General features: G+C 44.5%; 1 protein-coding gene and 1 non-coding gene across 3 annotated transcripts in view; both read right to left on the bottom strand.

The window, feature by feature from the left end:
* IL13RA1 (interleukin 13 receptor subunit alpha 1) overlaps positions 1–17,091 on the bottom strand; it is a 67,633-nt gene extending 50,542 nt beyond the window's left edge. For both annotated transcript variants that reach the window (XM_061138016.1, XM_061138017.1), the window contains exons 1-4: positions 16,934–17,091; positions 10,738–10,877; positions 5,041–5,179; positions 3,689–3,809 (exon numbers count right to left, since the gene is read on the bottom strand). In XM_061138016.1, coding sequence (XP_060993999.1) covers positions 3,689–3,809; positions 5,041–5,179; positions 10,738–10,877; positions 16,934–17,012 — 479 coding nt within the window. In that variant the 5' untranslated portion in view covers positions 17,013–17,091. The remainder of the gene's footprint in view (positions 1–3,688; positions 3,810–5,040; positions 5,180–10,737; positions 10,878–16,933) is intronic.
* Positions 12,146–12,273, bottom strand: LOC133053342 (small nucleolar RNA SNORA35). The gene has a single exon (XR_009692256.1). It is a non-coding gene; the product is annotated as a small nucleolar RNA SNORA35 (small nucleolar RNA).
* Positions 17,092–17,920: the final 829 nt, after the last annotated feature.

Raw genomic sequence — 17,920 nt, 5'->3', positions numbered from 1 at the left:
CCAGTTTTTGATAATTTGTTCATCCAGAGGGGATGCTAGTTTTATAATCTGCACTAAGATTCATTTTGTGCTGGTATATGCCCCAAGTTGGGGCTTTCCAGGTAGCTCAATGGTAAAGAATCCACCTGCCGATGGAGGAAATGCAGGTTTGATCCCTGGGTCAGGAAGATCCCCTGGAAGAGGAAATGTCAACCTACTCCAGTATTCTTGCCTAAAAAATTCCATGTACAGAGGAGCCTGGCAGGCTACAGTCAGTGGGGCCATAGGGAGTCAAACACAATTGAGTGACTGAGCACAACACGCTACTATATATAAAACAGATAACTAATGAGGACTCGCAGGAGATGTGGGTTTGATTTCTGGGTCTGGAAGTTCTCCTGGAGGAGGAAATGGCAACCCACTCCAGTATTCTTGCCTGGAAGAACCTCATGGGCAGAGAAGCCTGATGGGCTACAGTCCATAGGGTTGCAAAAGAGTCAGACACAACTGAGCGACTAAATAAAAACACATACTCCAAGGTACTTCCCTAAATTTGTCTAAGAACTCCAAGAGCTAGGTTATCATCTCTCTCAGAGCTACCCTAATTTCTATATTTGGGTTACTTTCCTGCACAGTCTGCCATGGACTGAGATAAAGTTTTAAGATTTCTTCCCTTCCTTTCCCTGCCCCTGCTAAAGAGAGATTCTTTGAAGGTTTTCCCTGTGATTTTACCAATAACAACTTTAGGAAAACCAAGGGGAATTAATAGCTTAATAAACTCAGGGATCCTACAAGTTATAAGACTTCAAAGTCTATAGTAATAGCTCTCTCCAGACTTCACCAAAATATCACCAGGGCCAGGCTGCTTCTTTAAAGGCTTAGTTCTTGGGGAGGCAGGTCTATTCCATCCTTCTTTCTTTTTATTCCTGAATTATAATGCTCCTGAGTTGCTTAACCTTGCCCCCAAGTCCTCACCCCAATCCTGAATGTTGTCTAACTTTGGATACTACCAAACGTTCAAAAACCTATTCATAGAGCACCTCCCGTGTATCAGGCATGGGGTGGAATAAGACACAGCCCCTGCTCTCAAGGGAGACGGCAGCCTGGAGAGGGTGACCACTAAGTAAACAGGAAATGACAATACAATGTGCTGAGTATTATGACACAGGAAAGTACAAGGTACCATGGTACATGACAACTGGGCACGTACCTAGGCTAGAGAGGTCAAGGAAGGCTTTCTGGAAGGGAAGAGATGCCTGAGCTGAGATAAGAAGGACAAGTTAGAAGTGTCCAGGTGAACAGGCGAGGCCTGGGCCACAAGGGCATGCAGAGTGCTTCTGCTATTCTGCCTGAATGCCGGGTCTGTATGCCACTCTTCTGTTTGAGTGTCTGAAGAGTGAGTTTGAGGAACTGAAAGGAGTTCAGTGTGGGCTGGGTGGTGGGTGCAAGACGACACTGAGGCGACAGAGCCAGTTAGGAGAGCGAGCATAAAGGGCTCTGTTGCTCCTGCTGATGAGTTTGGACTTTAGGCCGCAGGCGCCAGGAACCACTGAAGGGCTTAAAGGAGAAGCAACAGGTACCACCAGCAGGCAAGTGAAACTGCAAACCTCACATGAGAATGATCTGTACTGGGGAGTCAGGGGGACGCCAGACTGAACCACGTGAATTCAATGCTGTCTGCCTTCACCCACCGTGCCCCTCAGCTTGCCTGGGAGCACCTCTGGGGACAGGGGAAGAGAGGGAATGCCAACCCCCAGGCCACCTGGGAGGTTTCTGTTCAAAAATTCATGCGATTTTTTTGGTGTCCTATTCCATGATAGAGCCATGAGGGTTGTCACATACCAAAAATATTCATATTTTTCATCCAGTCATCGGGCAAAAGGGACATTCCAGGATAAAGGCCCTGTTCATCCTATAACTTCAGAAGTTCTGGATGTGGCCCTCCATACCCCACTCTCTCAGAAACAGTCTGAATGAACGATAGATGGGGGGACAAGGCCACGTGCAGGGCACTCTGCCAACATCAGACCTCCTGATTCCCTACCTGGAATCACATAAACTAAATACCCCCAGTCCTGAGACCATTCTGCCTCAGCGCCAGCCTCCAGCCTCAGAGACATTTCCCCATCTGGGCAGTCCACCCCTTCAGCAATGCCTCTGACCTCGCTCCACCACCATGCCAAGCTCCACCCTCACTTCTCACAGAGCCTATCTACACTTCTGCAAGCCTCCATCGTGCACTCTTCTTTCTATATAAACAACTGTGTCCAGCGCTGTCACCTCTACATTGAAGCTCCAGGAGTAAAGAGACAGGTTTCTTATCTCTGCTCACCATTCAGAGCTTTACCCACTATGTATGCTGAGGTTTTATTAAATTCAGTTGATTATCCTGGTTCTTTCTTCCCTGTTCTGTTGTTAATAATCAATTCTAGGCTCCAAAGGAAAGGAAATAATGAAAGATTAATTTAGAAAGTTAACACATTTTGTAGATACAGTCACACACAGGAAATATAAGTTATTGTCTGGGGCACTAAACTACTTTTTAAACTCTGGGAATGATAATTTTCCTTTTGAAAGATAAATACCAATCACTCATACATTGCTGGTGAGAATGTAAAACAATACAGTTACTCTAGGAAATAATTTGGCGGTTTTTTAATAAAACTAAATATGCAATTACCATATGATCCAGCAATTACACCCTAAGGCATTTGTTCCAGAGAACTGAAAAGTGATATTCACATAAAAACCTGAATATGAATATTTATAGCAGCTTTCTTCATACTTGCAAAAAAACTGAAAATAACCGAGATATCCTTTAGTGAATAAAAGGTTAAACAAACTGATATATCCATATCATAGAACACCATTCAGCAAGAAAAAGGAATGGACTATTGATATATACAACAGCTTGGATGGATCTCCAGAGTATTATGCAGAGACTGAAAAATATAGTCAGCCTCTGACAGTTATTAATATATTTTGTATGATTCTGTTCCTGTTACATTCTTAAAATGACAAAATTATAGATGGAGAACAGATGAGTGGTTGCCAGAGGTTAGAGACTTGGGGGAGAGGAGTGTGGGGAGAGGGGGTGCAGGAAGGAGGTGGGTGTAGCTATAAAAGGGCAACTTGGGACTTCCCTGGTAGTCCAGTGGCTAAGATTCCTCACTCTCAATACAGGGGGCCTGGGTTCAATCCCTGGTCAGGGAACTAGATCCCACATACCACAATTAAAGATCTCTCATGTAGCCACTAAGACCAGGTGCAGCCAAACTGATTAACTGATTTTAAAAAATAAATAAAAGGGCAACTAGAGGGATCCTTGTGGTAATGGAACTGTTCTGCATCTTTGCATATGATAAAACTGCATAGAACTACACACACATCCAAATGCCTGGACGGAACACTGGTGAAATTGGAATGTCAGTGGACTGACTGTACCAATGTCAATTTTCTGGTTTTAATACTGCACCCTATATATGAGATGTTACCATTGGAAGCAACTGGGTAAAGGGTAGATAGGATCTATAATTATTTTTTAAGGTTTTCTTTTTAAATGAGACACCAAAAGCAGATGCATTTTTCATTGGAGCAAACTGTAGAAAGGAATAGGGTATTCTGTTTATGTTTTAACTAGGTTAGTTCCAAAGGTTCCTAATGCAATCACAGTCAGTCCCTCCGCAGTAAGTGTACTGTCCATACTCACCAGTAGGATAGAGTGTAGTTAGTGTCAGGACTTGTATTCCTTCCAGGGAGCCAAGTGCACTTCATGTACCTTAGGTTGTGCCAAATGCATTGGAGCTCAGTAACAGCAGACTCAGGATCACCTAGAACATCCAGCCAAGAGTTTACGACTGTCCTCTCCTTATAGTGCCAGCTAGCCAATCACTCTGAGGCCTGGGGGTGATGAGGGTGCTTCAGGCTGCTTTTCCAGAAAACTGACCCCTAACCTCTCACTCCCATTTGACCCAGAAGGCACCCAGGAGGGAGAAAACCCAAATCTAATTTGCTCACAACTTTCTCTCTCATCTCAGATTAAGAAGACATCTTTACTATCAAGGGACCCTAACTCTTGTACTCCTAACTAGAGACAGAGTTTAAAGGTCAAACAATATTTCAATCATAGGAAATGACTATGAAGTTTCCCAAATGAATGTGAAAACATAAACAACCATTAGATCTACTTGTCGTTACAAAAAAATACGTTTACTGAGTTATAATTTACCTTCCTGTCATTTGAGCAATACTGACACATCTTGTTTTAAAAATTAAAAAAACATTCCTCTTGAAGCAATTTAGGGAAAGGTAAGCAAAATATAACTCTTAGTCACTGCCTATTGTGTGTTATGGTCTTAGGAGCCAGAAAATCTTATTGATCTGAAATCTCTATGCTTAGAAAGCCTTTTAAGTTAAGATATAACATCTCTAGAACACTGCCTTTGTTTAAAATTCACACCTGCTATCTCTCGTGATCCTTAAAAGGCTATTTTTTGTCATAATACAATTTTTGGCATCACCAATCACTTTTTGGTCATAATACAGTTTAGGCTTTATTCAGATTATTAAACTCCTCGGGAAATGAGAATAGGGGAGGTTAAGTTGTTATAAACCATGATCCCAGCCTCTTACCCATACTGAATAATATGGCTGTTATTTTTTTAAGGCACTGGACCTAGGATCTGAAGATCTACAGCAACTCACTCAGTTTCCTTCTTCCTCATAAAATGAATCAGGATAATAATACACACCTTTGTCATTTCACAGAATAAGCTTAAGAAGCTCGATTCAGGGGAAAGGCGTGTGCGTGTGTGCGTTGAGGGTGTGCCATTGTATATTACTTTCCAAATTATTCAGTACTCTATAACTACCATTATTCATTCAAGTTGTCTGTGAGCATCTCACAGTTATCAGTGTGTTGTCAGCATCTAGTACAAGTGCCTGACACTTATTAGACTTAAGTGTTTGAAAATGGAAAGAATTAATGAACACTGAACATAAGCAGGTAGATAATTTGGATGTATTCTCTAAATGCCAAGAGATAGTGCTTTCAGTTGTTACCTTCAGGGGGAGAGATGCACTTTTCCACCAAAATGCTGGGCTTTTCACTTTCATTGGTGCTGCACTGGGACCCCACCTGCAGACAGATCCTCTCATTCAGGGGCACTTCTTTTGAACGATGAGTTTCTGGAGCAATTTTCTAAGGTAAAGAAATTTGGTATTGCTGTAGCCAATGCACAGAAATACATTTATGTAATAAAACATTTGCATGCTGAAATGTGTAAAGAAAATGAAAAGTTAGCAAATGGTATGCAGTTCAGTGATTCTCAACTGGGGGTGATTCTGTTCTCCCACCCCTTGATGACATTTATTGATGTCTAGAAACATGTTTAGTTGCCATAACCGGCAGGGGGCAGGGGGCAGAGTGAACTGCTACTGGCATCTAGTGGGCAGAAGCCAAGGATGCTGCTAAACCCTCTTCAAGGCATAGGACAGCCTTCCCTCCCCTCACAACAAAGAATTATCCTGCATGAAATGGCAGTAGTGCCACCATTGAGAAACCCTGGTAGAAATAAAAGACAGTTCCTCACATTTTCATGTATTAACATCATGACATTTTCTATAAACCTACCATGCTAACATGTCAACTGTCTAAGAGCAATCTCAAAGGAAACACAGTGAGATTATCAAAATTCAATTCCAAGTAGATGCAGTGTAACATCAAGACTAAGGTCAAATGAACTGGTCTAAGAATCTGGCAACTCTGGACACCTCTGAGGAGAGGAAGTAAATAAGGGGAACCTGAGGGCTGAGGAACGACTTTTCACCAAACATCTTTCTGCACTGACCATTTTGACGATCTCACATAAACATAGGAATGATAAGGGCTGATGTTATATGCACTGAGTGCAGCACACTCTTATTCTGAAAGGTAAGCTTTGTGGAACCACAGAAAGCCAACTTATAGACAGCCTACAGATAAAAATCACAAATCTTGTTATGATTTAGAATAATGAGATTAAAGGACTCTTCAGGAAATTCACATTTTCCAAGGTGACAGAGTTGGAATTATTAAGAACAGAGCTGCTTTTAATCAGAGTTCCAAGGCACTTCCTGTTTTGTAATAGTTTCTGACTCAAGTTGGAGACAGCATTTCCTTTTATATACGTGCTGAGAACCATGAAGGAGAAATTTTGTCAGAGTTACCTCTATCTACCACTCTAAAGGGGCTACTCTGCCATTTCACACGCCTGCCAGCAGCTGAGCACGAAGGCGACTGTGAGAGACTCTCAAAATGAGGACCCAAGGATGTCCTCTGAGAGGTAGCCAGCCAATCATCAATCAACAAACCATAGCAAAGGCACAGGGAAAAAAACAAAGACTTTATGAGACACTGAATAGCTCTAAGGACTAGCCAAGACAGCACTCTAAAAGAGGAGTTTGTTGGTCAGCCCTGGAAGAAAAGAAAAAAAAATGTCTGCAAACAAAATTGTGATGGGGAGAAAAGGTGATTCGGTCCATGAACACTGAGTAGGTTTGTCCCAGCAGTAAAGCCATGCCTACCCTCAGTGGTGCCTCCAGCTATTCTGAGCCAAGGACATTTTCACAACAAATTCCTGACTCCTTGCCAAGGAACCTACTTATCATTTGGCTTTCCATATAGTTGCTGCCTACAGGGATGGAACATACTAGCTGTGCCAACAAAAGCCTCTCGAGACTGTTTTACCATTATTGTTCTCATGGTGAAGTAAGGAACTGGTCCTGGATTGGTAAATGCATGCTGAGGAAATGAGGTTTCTCAAAAGACTCTTGAGAATGTTTTGGCATTATTGTTCCCATGATGAAGTAAGGAACTGACCCTGGATTGATGAATGTGTGCTGAGGAAGTGAGGTTTCTCAACCTGTGAAGCTGATGACCAGTCTCAGGATTTTTGGTGATGATGGCAGGGAAGCTCTGAATGCACATTTCACCAACCACACTATTTTACTGAGCAAAAAATATACCCCTGAAGGAGCCGCCCTGACCAAGAATCCTTGATAATTCTTTGAGTTTGCCCTTTGAGGACACCCAGGGGAAAATGTATGGTCAAATGCCATCAGTGAGAATCATCAATGAAAAATCTCAGTTCTCTTATTATACTAGATATTGTTCCAGTGAGTGGGCTGGGGAGTTTTATTACACAAATATTTTTAATAAATAGAATTTCTTAAATTAAAAACATACTTTAGTACCTAAATCTGAATCTTTTGTTTTGGGCATATGAATAATAAAATAACTTAGAAAAGACATGGTAGGGGAAAAGATAAAATACTTAAAAAAATATTCTCTTCTGAAGCTCAAGGCAAATAATATTAAACTGGCATGAATAAAGTAGGAATCCCAGTTGTCAATGACTGCCAAGTCAAGTGTGCCTCTCTCTATCAGACCAGGAACCAAATCCCTCCCAGCAGATCTTGATGAAGTATGTCTGATGGCTCCCACGTGACTTTTGGCTTTGGTGACTCATTCTACTGGTAGCTGTTGTATGACATTATGCTCCACCCCTCAGAGAGTCTGGGCTTCTTTGAAAATTTATCAGAAATCAAGGCCAGAGTCCTGAGCCTATCCCTCCCCCTCAAGACCAATGTTCATTTGGCTAGGTTGCAGCTTTCCCAATTCCTAATCCTTTCTCAGAAGGAAAGGGGGGTCAGCTTGACCTTTAGCCTCTTTGGATTCCTAGACAGAACAACAGCCTTTTAATTTATTCACCGAGTGAGATTCACCTGTCTCTTGGTGATGAAAGAAATCTAAAATCTGAGGCCAGATCCTTCTAATTGCCAGATTAGATATCACTAAAACACTGGTGGAGGGCAGCCACTTGAACTAGTCTTCTATTTTTTTTTAAAAAATTATCTACAATTCTCTATGTCTCATCTTAATGTTTCTCCAATCTGAAGACTGAAAATGACCTCAATGAAAAAAAAAAAAAAAGAAAGAAAGAAAATGACCTCAATGATTTACCTCATTTAGCAATCTGGGACCATTAGATGGTCACAAAAACACCATAACACATACATGCTATTATAATGCCACTGCATCAATATGCTTCAAAGCATATATACACCCCATGGGCCTTCCCTGGTGTCTAAGTGGAAAAGAATCCACCTGCGAAGCAGCAGATGTGGGTTCAGTCCCTGAGTCAGGAAGATGCCCTGGAGAAGAAAATGGCAATCCACACCAGTATCCTTGCCTGAGAAATCCCATGGAGAGAGGAGCCTGGCAGGCTACAGTCCATGGGGTTGCAAGAGTCAGACACGACTTAGTGACTAAACAATAACAATATATACATCCCAGTGTAGTCTCCCAACCTTAATGCTATATTCAAAGTACAGAGAGAGGGGAAGAAAATCTCTCCTGCCATTGATTCTCAGACTCAGGATTGTAAACTTCAAAAGGACCAGACAGGAAATCCCCCATCACTGATTGGAAGTGATAATCTGTGTTTATCACAATCCTGACATTGGTAGCCTTCAATGCTGCAAATGCCTGCAATAAATAAGTAGGCCTTAGGCAGAGGCCACCCTTTACAGGTTTCTTTGGGAGCAAAAGGGAGGGACCAAGATTAAACAATAATACTGGTTGAACCATACATATGACCTATAAAAGAAACAATTTTACATGATTCCATCTAACAGTAATCATAATAAAAGCTAACAATTACTGAACACTAACACTGTACCAGGTATATCACAAACCTTATCTCCTTTCATAAATGTACACCATTCATATGAAGTAAGTATTTTTACTAGACTTCCCCCACCCCCCAACATTTTACAAACAAGAAAATGGAGGCTCAGGCTCAGAGAAGTTAAATGACTTGCCTGTCTAAGGCCACAAGACTTGAAAGGGGAAGAGACAAAATGTCCAACCCAATTCTGATTCCACTGCCTCCTAAAGTTACTTTTATATCTAAGTTTCTGTAACGATACTGAGGAGTCAGCCCCATTTCTAGGCTGGCATATCAGCATATTTAGCTGACTGATCCTTGAGCATGGCTGACAGGCTAATGAACAAGGCCCTGTTAGAAAGATGGTGATCTCTCCTGGGGGGTTTCAGTTAGATTATTTAGGTGACACACTAAAAAGGGTCTTTCCTGTAATTTCTCAAGGCTGAACTACCAGAAGCTGTCACTAAGACTCCAACTGTCTAAGGCCCATCCTTGGGAACAAGAGGAAGCCGACAGTGTGAAAAGGGGAACTGGTCTACCAGAGTTTCACTGGCTTCCGCATTTGGAGGACCTCTCTTAAAAGGCAAATACTCAGAACTGATCAGTCTCTTATCAATCGACATCTAAACTACAATTAACACCTCTGTGGGAAGGCAGATTAGCAAGTTCCCCTCCGGAGGGAGAGCCCATTTCATCCTCACTTCATTAAGCTTTCCCATTCATTAGTTTTGGTGTCCTAGCAAGCCAGAGAAGTGTAAAGCCACAGTTTACACACAAGGAAATGAAGGCTCAGAGAGGTTAAGGACTTTACCCCAGGCCACTGAGCTAGCTGCATGGTGCACTAACTAGTTCTCCAGACTCTTCCTGCCACCAAACTGCCTGGACATGATGATTCCACAGTTCACTGAGCCAAAGTACTGTCAATAATAACAACTTCTCATTGGCCTCCTCAAAATCCTGGGCAAATTCAACCCCAAACATCCTCCATCTTCCCCACCCACACACTGAAAGAAGATAGAGTCACCCCTCTTACATGGGAGGGGCATTGGTTCCAGGGCCTCCTGTGGACACCAAAATGTGTGGATGTTCAAGTCCTTTATTTAAAATGGCCTAGTGTTTGCATATGACCTCTGCCCATCCTCTCCTATACTTAAATAATCTCTGGATGACTTATAATACCTAGTACAATGTAAATGATATGGAAATAGTTGCCAGTTTGAAAAATTCAAGTTTTGCTTTCTGGAACTTTCTGGGATTTTTTTTTCCTGAATATTTTCCACCTGCAGTTGGTTGAGTCTGCAAATGCAGAAATCAAGAAGTGTATACAGGTATAAAACAGTTCTGAACAGAAAATATGATGCTTTGAGGAACCTGTCAACTATAAGGGGCTACAAACCAATAAGGCTCTTAAGAGAAATCTCCATTAAATATGATTATCAAAAAGAATCCGAAATCTTGTTAACAAAAATTCACTGAAATCGGTTGCACATCCGACTGGGAAAAGCTGAAAGTTTCTCTCATTTTTCCTCAAACATCAGGGAATCTTCTAGTCAATCCCACCTTTCACAGACATCTTATTTTTTTCACTTTCCATATGGCCATTTTCTTTGGCATCACATAGATCTTGCATATCTACCTGTGCATGTGATTAATGAGATGGTAAATGAGAAAATTCCCTGAGAAACTGAGAGTCTTATATAAATACAATGCTTCAGGCAGCAACACAGAAACCAATTTTAACATAATTAATTATTCATGGAGTGCCTATAGGAACCAATTTTAACATAATTAATTATTTATGGAGTGCCTACTAGACAATGATACCTAATATTTCCTAAGACAGTAATAACCTCAATTGTATTTGATTAGCAAATATTTTCTGATGTTCACAGTTTTGGACATAGTTGTTTCCATAATTTTCCCAGTTAAAAAATTTGGACACAACTTAAAGTAAAAACCCCACTTTGAAGTTAGAATGTGGCTCATTCTTAGCTCCAACTCACAGTTGTTCACTTTACCTTATCAGTGTGATCTGTTCCAGAAAACTTACCTTATCCTGGTTGTTGCCAAAATGACTGAAATACTTTAGACTACAATTCGGACTGGCTCCCTCAGGAGGATTCCATGTCCATATGATGGTGCAGAGGTTTTCAACAGAAACACTCAAATTTGTCACAGGTGGCTGAGATTCTGTTCAAATCAAGCACAGGAAACACATTTATCAACAGCAGCCAGTGTTTTCAATGGTTCATTTCATTTTTCCTCCAAGTCCCAGAGGCCAGGAAACATAAAACTGAGTTAATGAGAGCTAACATTTACTGACCCAGGTAGTATCCTAAGTACTCTCCACAAATGAATCTGCTCAGTCCTCACAACCTTAGGAGACAGGGACTATCAGGTTGTAAAGATGAGGCGACCGAGACAAGGGCCTTGAGTCACTTGCCCCATATCCCATGGCTGGTAAATGACAGAGCTGAGATGCAAACCCAGGAAGTGTGGCTCCCATGCCGCATCACCTGCCATAGGGTAAACTCAGAGGACAGTATATTCTTAAACGTCCAACTTTTCCTCCTGTGGGTATTTGGGGTCCCCTACACTTCCTCACCAAAGGGCACTCGATATAGACACTTCCCTCTCAGCAGTTCTGTGAATGTGTTGAAGCGGCTCATCTTTAACTGGGCTTGCTAACGTGACCTGGTAATTATTTTTTAATGACTATTCCAAAGAAGTACTGAGAGAGAGATTTAACAGCCCTGGTTGCTCCCCTGAGGTCTGACACTAAACAGCTGGAACTGTAGCTTTGGCGAATCTGAAGAGGGAAGAGAAGAGGAGAAACAGTGAACCAATGTCTTGAAAAATGTGTTTCATTTGGAGAAAACCCACCACTGTTTCCACCAAGTATTTATTGACTCTATTATTTTGGACTCAGCTCTAAGACCAGGGAAAGGAGTTTTCATGCTTCTGCCAAATGCAGGGAAGGAAACAGAGAGGGAAAGGAAATATCATTTCAAACTTTCCTGAGAACTTCCAGGACTACCAAAATCACCCCCCAGAGACTGGATAAGGGCTTCTCTGTACTATCTTTGCAACTTTTCTATAAGTTGAAAATTATTCCAAAACTCAATTATTTAAACTAATGGAAATTTAATCATTATTAATTACTTAAGAACTACAGCTATATTAACTTATAAATGGGTAGTTATATTTTATACTCTATGCCAACACTTTGGAGTACTATGGGCCTCTTACATGCTATGCAATATTTACAGCATTACCTTCCTTTTTAACTGAACAAAAAAATGCCATCTGTCCCAAAACATCAACCCAACAGGCACTATGTAGTTGTGATTCCCCCCAAAATCAGTTTTCTACACAGCAGCCTGCAGCGGCCCTGAATTCTCAATATTCGGCCCACCATTCCTGACTCAACTACCATTAGCATTTCTGAAAGGTAGACCAAAGGCCCAGCTGTGGGGAGGAGCAGCCCATAGCAGGCCAAGTCCTTGTAGAAGCAGGGAGTTCCTATTGCACTGCATTTAAACCCAGCTGGTGCCAGGGGGCACCAATGGCTCAGGCGACAATGATTTTAAGGTAAGATTTTAAGTGATTAAAAGTTAGGATTTAAGTTAGGACTTAATATACAGTTATTCCATTTTGGCCTTTCTGGCATCACATCAATGATATTTCTGAAGACAAATTGTTTATCAGGTATACAGCCTTTAATGAAAACTTTGTTCCTACTGGAGACCACACTCTACTTTAGGATTATCTCCCTTACTGTGCAATTTCCAGAAACGCACTGCACCAAAAGTCCAGGAGAGCTGGTTTAGCCCTTCCTGACATATTTATTGCCTTCTCACCCACCTCCCACTCCCACACAGAAATTAAAGCCCTCACAATAAAAATATTACCTATTTATGGTTCGCTTTAAATCATACCCCAATTTTCAAGGTAGTTTAAGACTTTTTAAAATCTATCTTTTAACCTTGGTGTTTGAATAGAACATTAGCCTCCCCTATTTCCCATCTCTCAAATGGATTTCTTTTTTGCCCATTTGTTCTGAAGTAGATCCCTGGCTCAGGAATTTCCCCTGGGGAAGGGAATGACAACTGACTCCAGTATTCTTGTCTGAAGAATTCCATGGACAGAGGAGCTCGGCGGGCTACAGTCCATGGGGTCGCAAAGAGTAGGACATGGCTGAGCGATTAACACACAGACACACACACACATCCTTTAGTCAGATCTTCTAACTCGTTTGCATTTTAGGGTATTTGTGGCTCTCTGCCATCCTTTTTTTCCCTAATAATTCCTTCCATTTCTCTTGAGATTCTTCTACTTCCTATACGTTAAAACACACACTCACAGAAAGTTTAAATACAATCTGCAAATGTTTAAACATATCTGAATACATGTATGTGGGTATAATACATCCAGACCAATTCATAAACAAGTGGAGACTGTGCTTCTTGTAAAGCTCTCTAACAGCTCTTCATCTGTAAGACATTTCATTTCAGCATAGTATAGTGATTAAGAGCACAGACTATGGAGCCAGGCTGCCTGAACTCAGATGCCAGCTCTGTTACTTACTAGCCAGCAAGTTACTTAACCTCTCTGCCTCTCTCTGCATCTATAACATGAAGATGATAATTATAATCAAAGAAAATGGTTATTGTGAGGATTAAATGAGTTACTACAGATGAAAAGCCCCAAACAGTGCCTGGCACAGAACAAGGGCTATGTAAATACGTGCTATGTGTTTTCTTTTTGAAGAGACCAACAGTTCTGAACGGTTGCTTTGGTTTTCTATGGAATTGATATCTGCCCATGGCCTTAGAGACAGAACAAGCTTATCTGCCTGATAAACTTTTCTTAGGCACCTAATTCCAACCATTTCTTAAGGGTTGATCACTGACCGGAAAGGGGAGTGGGAAGGCCAGGGGGACTCAAGTTAACTACCCTTGATTAAACTTCAAACCTCAAGTGAGTCTGTATGGTCATTTACTGCAAGATCCCATTCTAATTCCGAATGAATACGTTCAATGCTGTCTCTAATAATAAGGCTTAACTCAAAGCTTGTGCTCCCTCTCGTTCAGTCACAGGAGCTGGCAGAAGCATGCATATGTCGGGAAAAGTCAAGGAAATCACAAGTCATACGTGAGTCATCCATCTCCTTCCTTTACATCTTAATCATCAACCTCTTTCAGTGCTTTCCTTGCAACACCTCTCTTAATTATCCTGATCATATTCAGGTGCTCTGCTGGGTCTCGTGAGGCAGGCAAACATACAGCAGTAAGGCCCGGGCCTGGACAGAAGATGTACATGACCCATCTTTTTCTAGGGGCCACCTCCAATCCTAGATTCCTGCAGAGCTTTGCACTCTGGTGACCCCCCCAGCCCCACACTCAGTCAAGTCTCCCTGTTGACCTCTCTTTCAGTGTCATTCCCCTCCCTCTGCACCCCAACTCAGCTTCAAGGGCAAATGAAGCCTTTCTGCCTTGACTGGTTTGGCCAATGCACCCTCCTGCCAAGCTGGACTCCTCATTGAGCTCACAGGGGCACCACCGCCATTACTTCTGGGCCTCTGCTCTTGCTCTCCTCCTGAACTGGGAATAACTTCTCCTCCACCAACTCAAATGTCACCCACCCTAAAAGTCTAGCTCAAATTTTATTTCTTCCTCAGAATTCCCAGCCCTCAGCTTCCCCTCTTCTGAATGCCTGTGGTACTTATTGTTTGGACTACACAGTCTGGCAGTCATTAAGCAAGTCCCCAATACATGATCATTCGCTTTTTACCAACGGCCTGTACATACTTGCAAGAATGCCAACCAGTCCTGCCCTGCTGCTCCGAGAGAGGCCCAGCTCCCATCCCAGCCAAGGACTCCCCTCATTTCTGCAGAGAGAGGCACTGAATGCAGTGGTTAGGGGCATGGTCTCTGCTGGGGTCAGAAGCCTAGCTCCCTCCTACAGTCTACCACCTAGGAGACTCTGAGCAAGCCTCTGGGCCTTGCTGTGCCTCAGTTTCCTCCTATACAAAACAAGAATGGTAACAGCACCAACAGGAGAGGTTCTGTGGAAAGATAAAATAGGTCAAGTGGAAAACTTGAACACTGCCTGGCATAGAGTAAACACTATATAAATGCTAGTTGTTATTAAGAATGCCAAAATGTGGGCTTACCAATCTAAACAGACTAAAACTAAGCTGGTAACCTAATCATTTTTATAAACACTCAAAAGATTAGAGCTGAAGGAGCCCTTAAAACTTACAGAGTTCAATCTCCTTTCACAGAGAACACTGTTGCACAAGGGAGGGAAATGACCAGTCCTGAAGTCCCACAGCTAGGAAAGGTCAGACCATTATAATAGTCAAGTCCCCTGTTTTGTTTTGCTTTTTTTCCCCAAACCACCATATCTTAATGCAATTGTATCAATATTTCCAATGGGAAAAAGTTTCTGTATTTCTAAGTAACTAAGTCGCCAATGAACCTCTGTGACAAAACTGATTAAGTTGGGGATTGCCAGTATTAGCTAGAGTCAGCTGTTTGTTGTTCCAGGTGTGAGGTGTGTGGGAGAGGGAGTCTGAAGGAGGGAGGGGACTGGAGTAGCACTGTGAAAATCAGGAGACTAAGGAGATGGGTGGCTTCCCTGCTGCCTCAGCAGTAAAGAACCCGCCTGCAATACAATGCAATGCAGGAGATGCGGGTTTGATCCCTGGGTTGGGAAGATCCCCCGGAGAAGGCTATGGCAACCCACCCCAATATTCTTGCCTGGGAAATCCCATGGACAGAGGGGCCTAGAGAGCTACAGTCCATGGGGTCGCAAAAGAGTTGGACGTGACCAAGTAGCTAAATGACAACAACCAAGGGGATGGGTGACCCTCCTCCCTTCTCTGGACTGTAGCTGCCCCATGATTATGGAAATCAGATTCCAACCCCCCCCCAAGTGAAGTAGGAGCATGGGGGGCACAACGATTACACAATATACTCTAAGGCTCTAAGCCAATGCACAAAACCTGGCTCAGTACTAAAGAAGGCAGGCACTTGAATGAATGACTGACAAACTACAAACTTCCCTCAAGTCTCTACTCAAATGCCGCCTTTTCAGTGGCAGTCTACGTAGTCCACCCTATTTACGATGGCAAACCCCTGGACTGCTTTGTTTTTCTCCATAGTACTTATTGCCCTCTAATATACTTTATATTTTACTTTTCCCCCCTTATTCCGACTCTACCAATAGCATACCAGCTCCAAAGGGCAAGGACTCGGTCTGTTTTGCTCACCACTGTATTCTCTGCCCCTAGAACACTGCCTGGCACAGGGCACACAGAGTCTGCATACGTTTTGTTGACTGAATCAATAGAGGGCATCCAAGTTTCCTAGTCAACATTTCAACTCGGATTTCAAAGCCCAAAGCACCGGTTGAAAAAGCAATAAACAAACTGTGGGTGTTCGTGTCAACGTGACAATAAAACCTATCAACTCTGGAGCTGCTATCGTCACCAAAAACACGTCCAGAAGGCCGCTCAGGCCAAAATCTGTCCCTCAGGAATTCATTAGTGCCCCCCCCCCCAAGTTTTCACAGTAACTCTGGTTGATTAATTTAAATGGCCGCACCAGGTGAGGAGTATATGAGAACTCGCATCTGTGCAACTTTTCTCTAAATCGAAAATTATTCCAAAATATAAAGGTAGTTAAAGAAAAAGGCATCCACGCGGATGGTGCTCTGGATTTCCCATGGATTTCTTGTACGACAGAGGAGACACGTCCTTTGCCTACAGGGACTAGGCGCTTCAGAGGTTCCCTTCGACTGCCACCTCGCTGGACCCGCCGCGCAAGGAGCCTCGGAGCGTCACCCGCTCTCCCGGACCTTGGTCGCCGTCCCCGCGGGCTCCCGGCCCCTCATCCCCTCTCCGGGCCACGGGCGACACTCCCGCCGCCGACCCCGCTAACTCCTTTCGGGCCCCAGGCCTTGGCGCCAGGCTCCTCGGCGCTGCCCGACGGCCAAGGGAAGTGTGGCGACAAGCCGTCGTCCTCCCGCCCCGCCGCCCCCGCCGCCCGGGATCCGGGAAAGCCCGGTAGCCCCGGGTCCCCCAAGCTCGAGCGGGGCGCGGGAGGCGCCTACTGCCGCGGCCGCGGGTTGTCCCGAAGAGGGCCCTCGACCCCGACTCCCGCCGCGGCCCTCGGCCCCAGGCGCCCCGGCGGGCCTCTCGGCCGCGATTCCCGCTGCCCCGGCCGGGGGACCGTACTCACCCGCGGGCGCAGCCACGCCGCCACGGCCGGCGTAGAGCAGCAGCGCCCACAGCCCGCAGAGCCGCGCCGGCCGCTCCATGCAGCCCCTCGCTCAGAGCCCGGCCGGGCTGCAGCCTCCGCAGTCTCCGCCTCTTTCGCTCCCTCTCCCACTTCCCGGCTCCGCCGCCCTGGAGGCTGGGGTGGGGGGGGCCGGCGCAGACGGGAAGGGCCGCCCCGCCCACCGGCCGCAGGTAACCCCGGGGCCAGCGCCGCGGAGGGGCGGGGCGCCCGCGGCTCCAGCAGCGGCTTCGGAGGCGCGACACCTGGCCCCGCGGCAGCCGAGCCTCCGTCGCGCCCCGGGAGTTCGATCGCCGGCCAGGCAGAGCGGCCCGGACCTCGTCGCGGCCCGGCCCCGGCGCCGCCGGGCTCGGTGCGAACGGTGGGCAGCCCGGAGGAGCCTCGGACATGCCCAGCCGATCACCCGGGCAGGGCAGGGCGGGCTCCGGGAAGGAGACTTGACCTGGACTTTTGGAGTCTCAGAGTGCAATCGTTGGCCTCTGAGCCCTTGTTTCCTAAACTCTGAGTCCAGGGTTAGAAATCCCAGGCCTGACTTCACACCGTGCGCTTGGAAGACCAAAGAGGGCCCTTGGTGGGAGCGCGTTATGTGAAGGTATATTTGATGGAAGGTATATTTGAATGCTGGTGATACATAATGCTAAGTTGAACATAGAAAGAAAGAAAAAAGCTAAATTTTAAATATGAGAGACAGTGCCATACTGGGCTTCCCAGGTGGCTCAGTTGGTAAGAATCTCTCTGTAATGCAGGAGACCCAGGTTCGATCCCTGGATGGGAAGATCCTCTGGAGGAGGGCATGGCAACCCACTCCAGTATTCTTGCCTAGAGAATTCCATGGACAGAGAAGCCTGGCGGGCTACAATCACGGGGTCGCGAAGAGTCAGACAGGACTGAGCGTTTGAGCACAACAGAGTACCATACTATGTACTTGGA

This window comes from Dama dama, chromosome X, assembly GCF_033118175.1.
Source record: "Dama dama isolate Ldn47 chromosome X, ASM3311817v1, whole genome shotgun sequence".
Classification (NCBI taxonomy): domain Eukaryota; kingdom Metazoa; phylum Chordata; class Mammalia; order Artiodactyla; family Cervidae; genus Dama; species Dama dama.
This window is presented reverse-complemented; position numbering and strand designations above follow the sequence as displayed.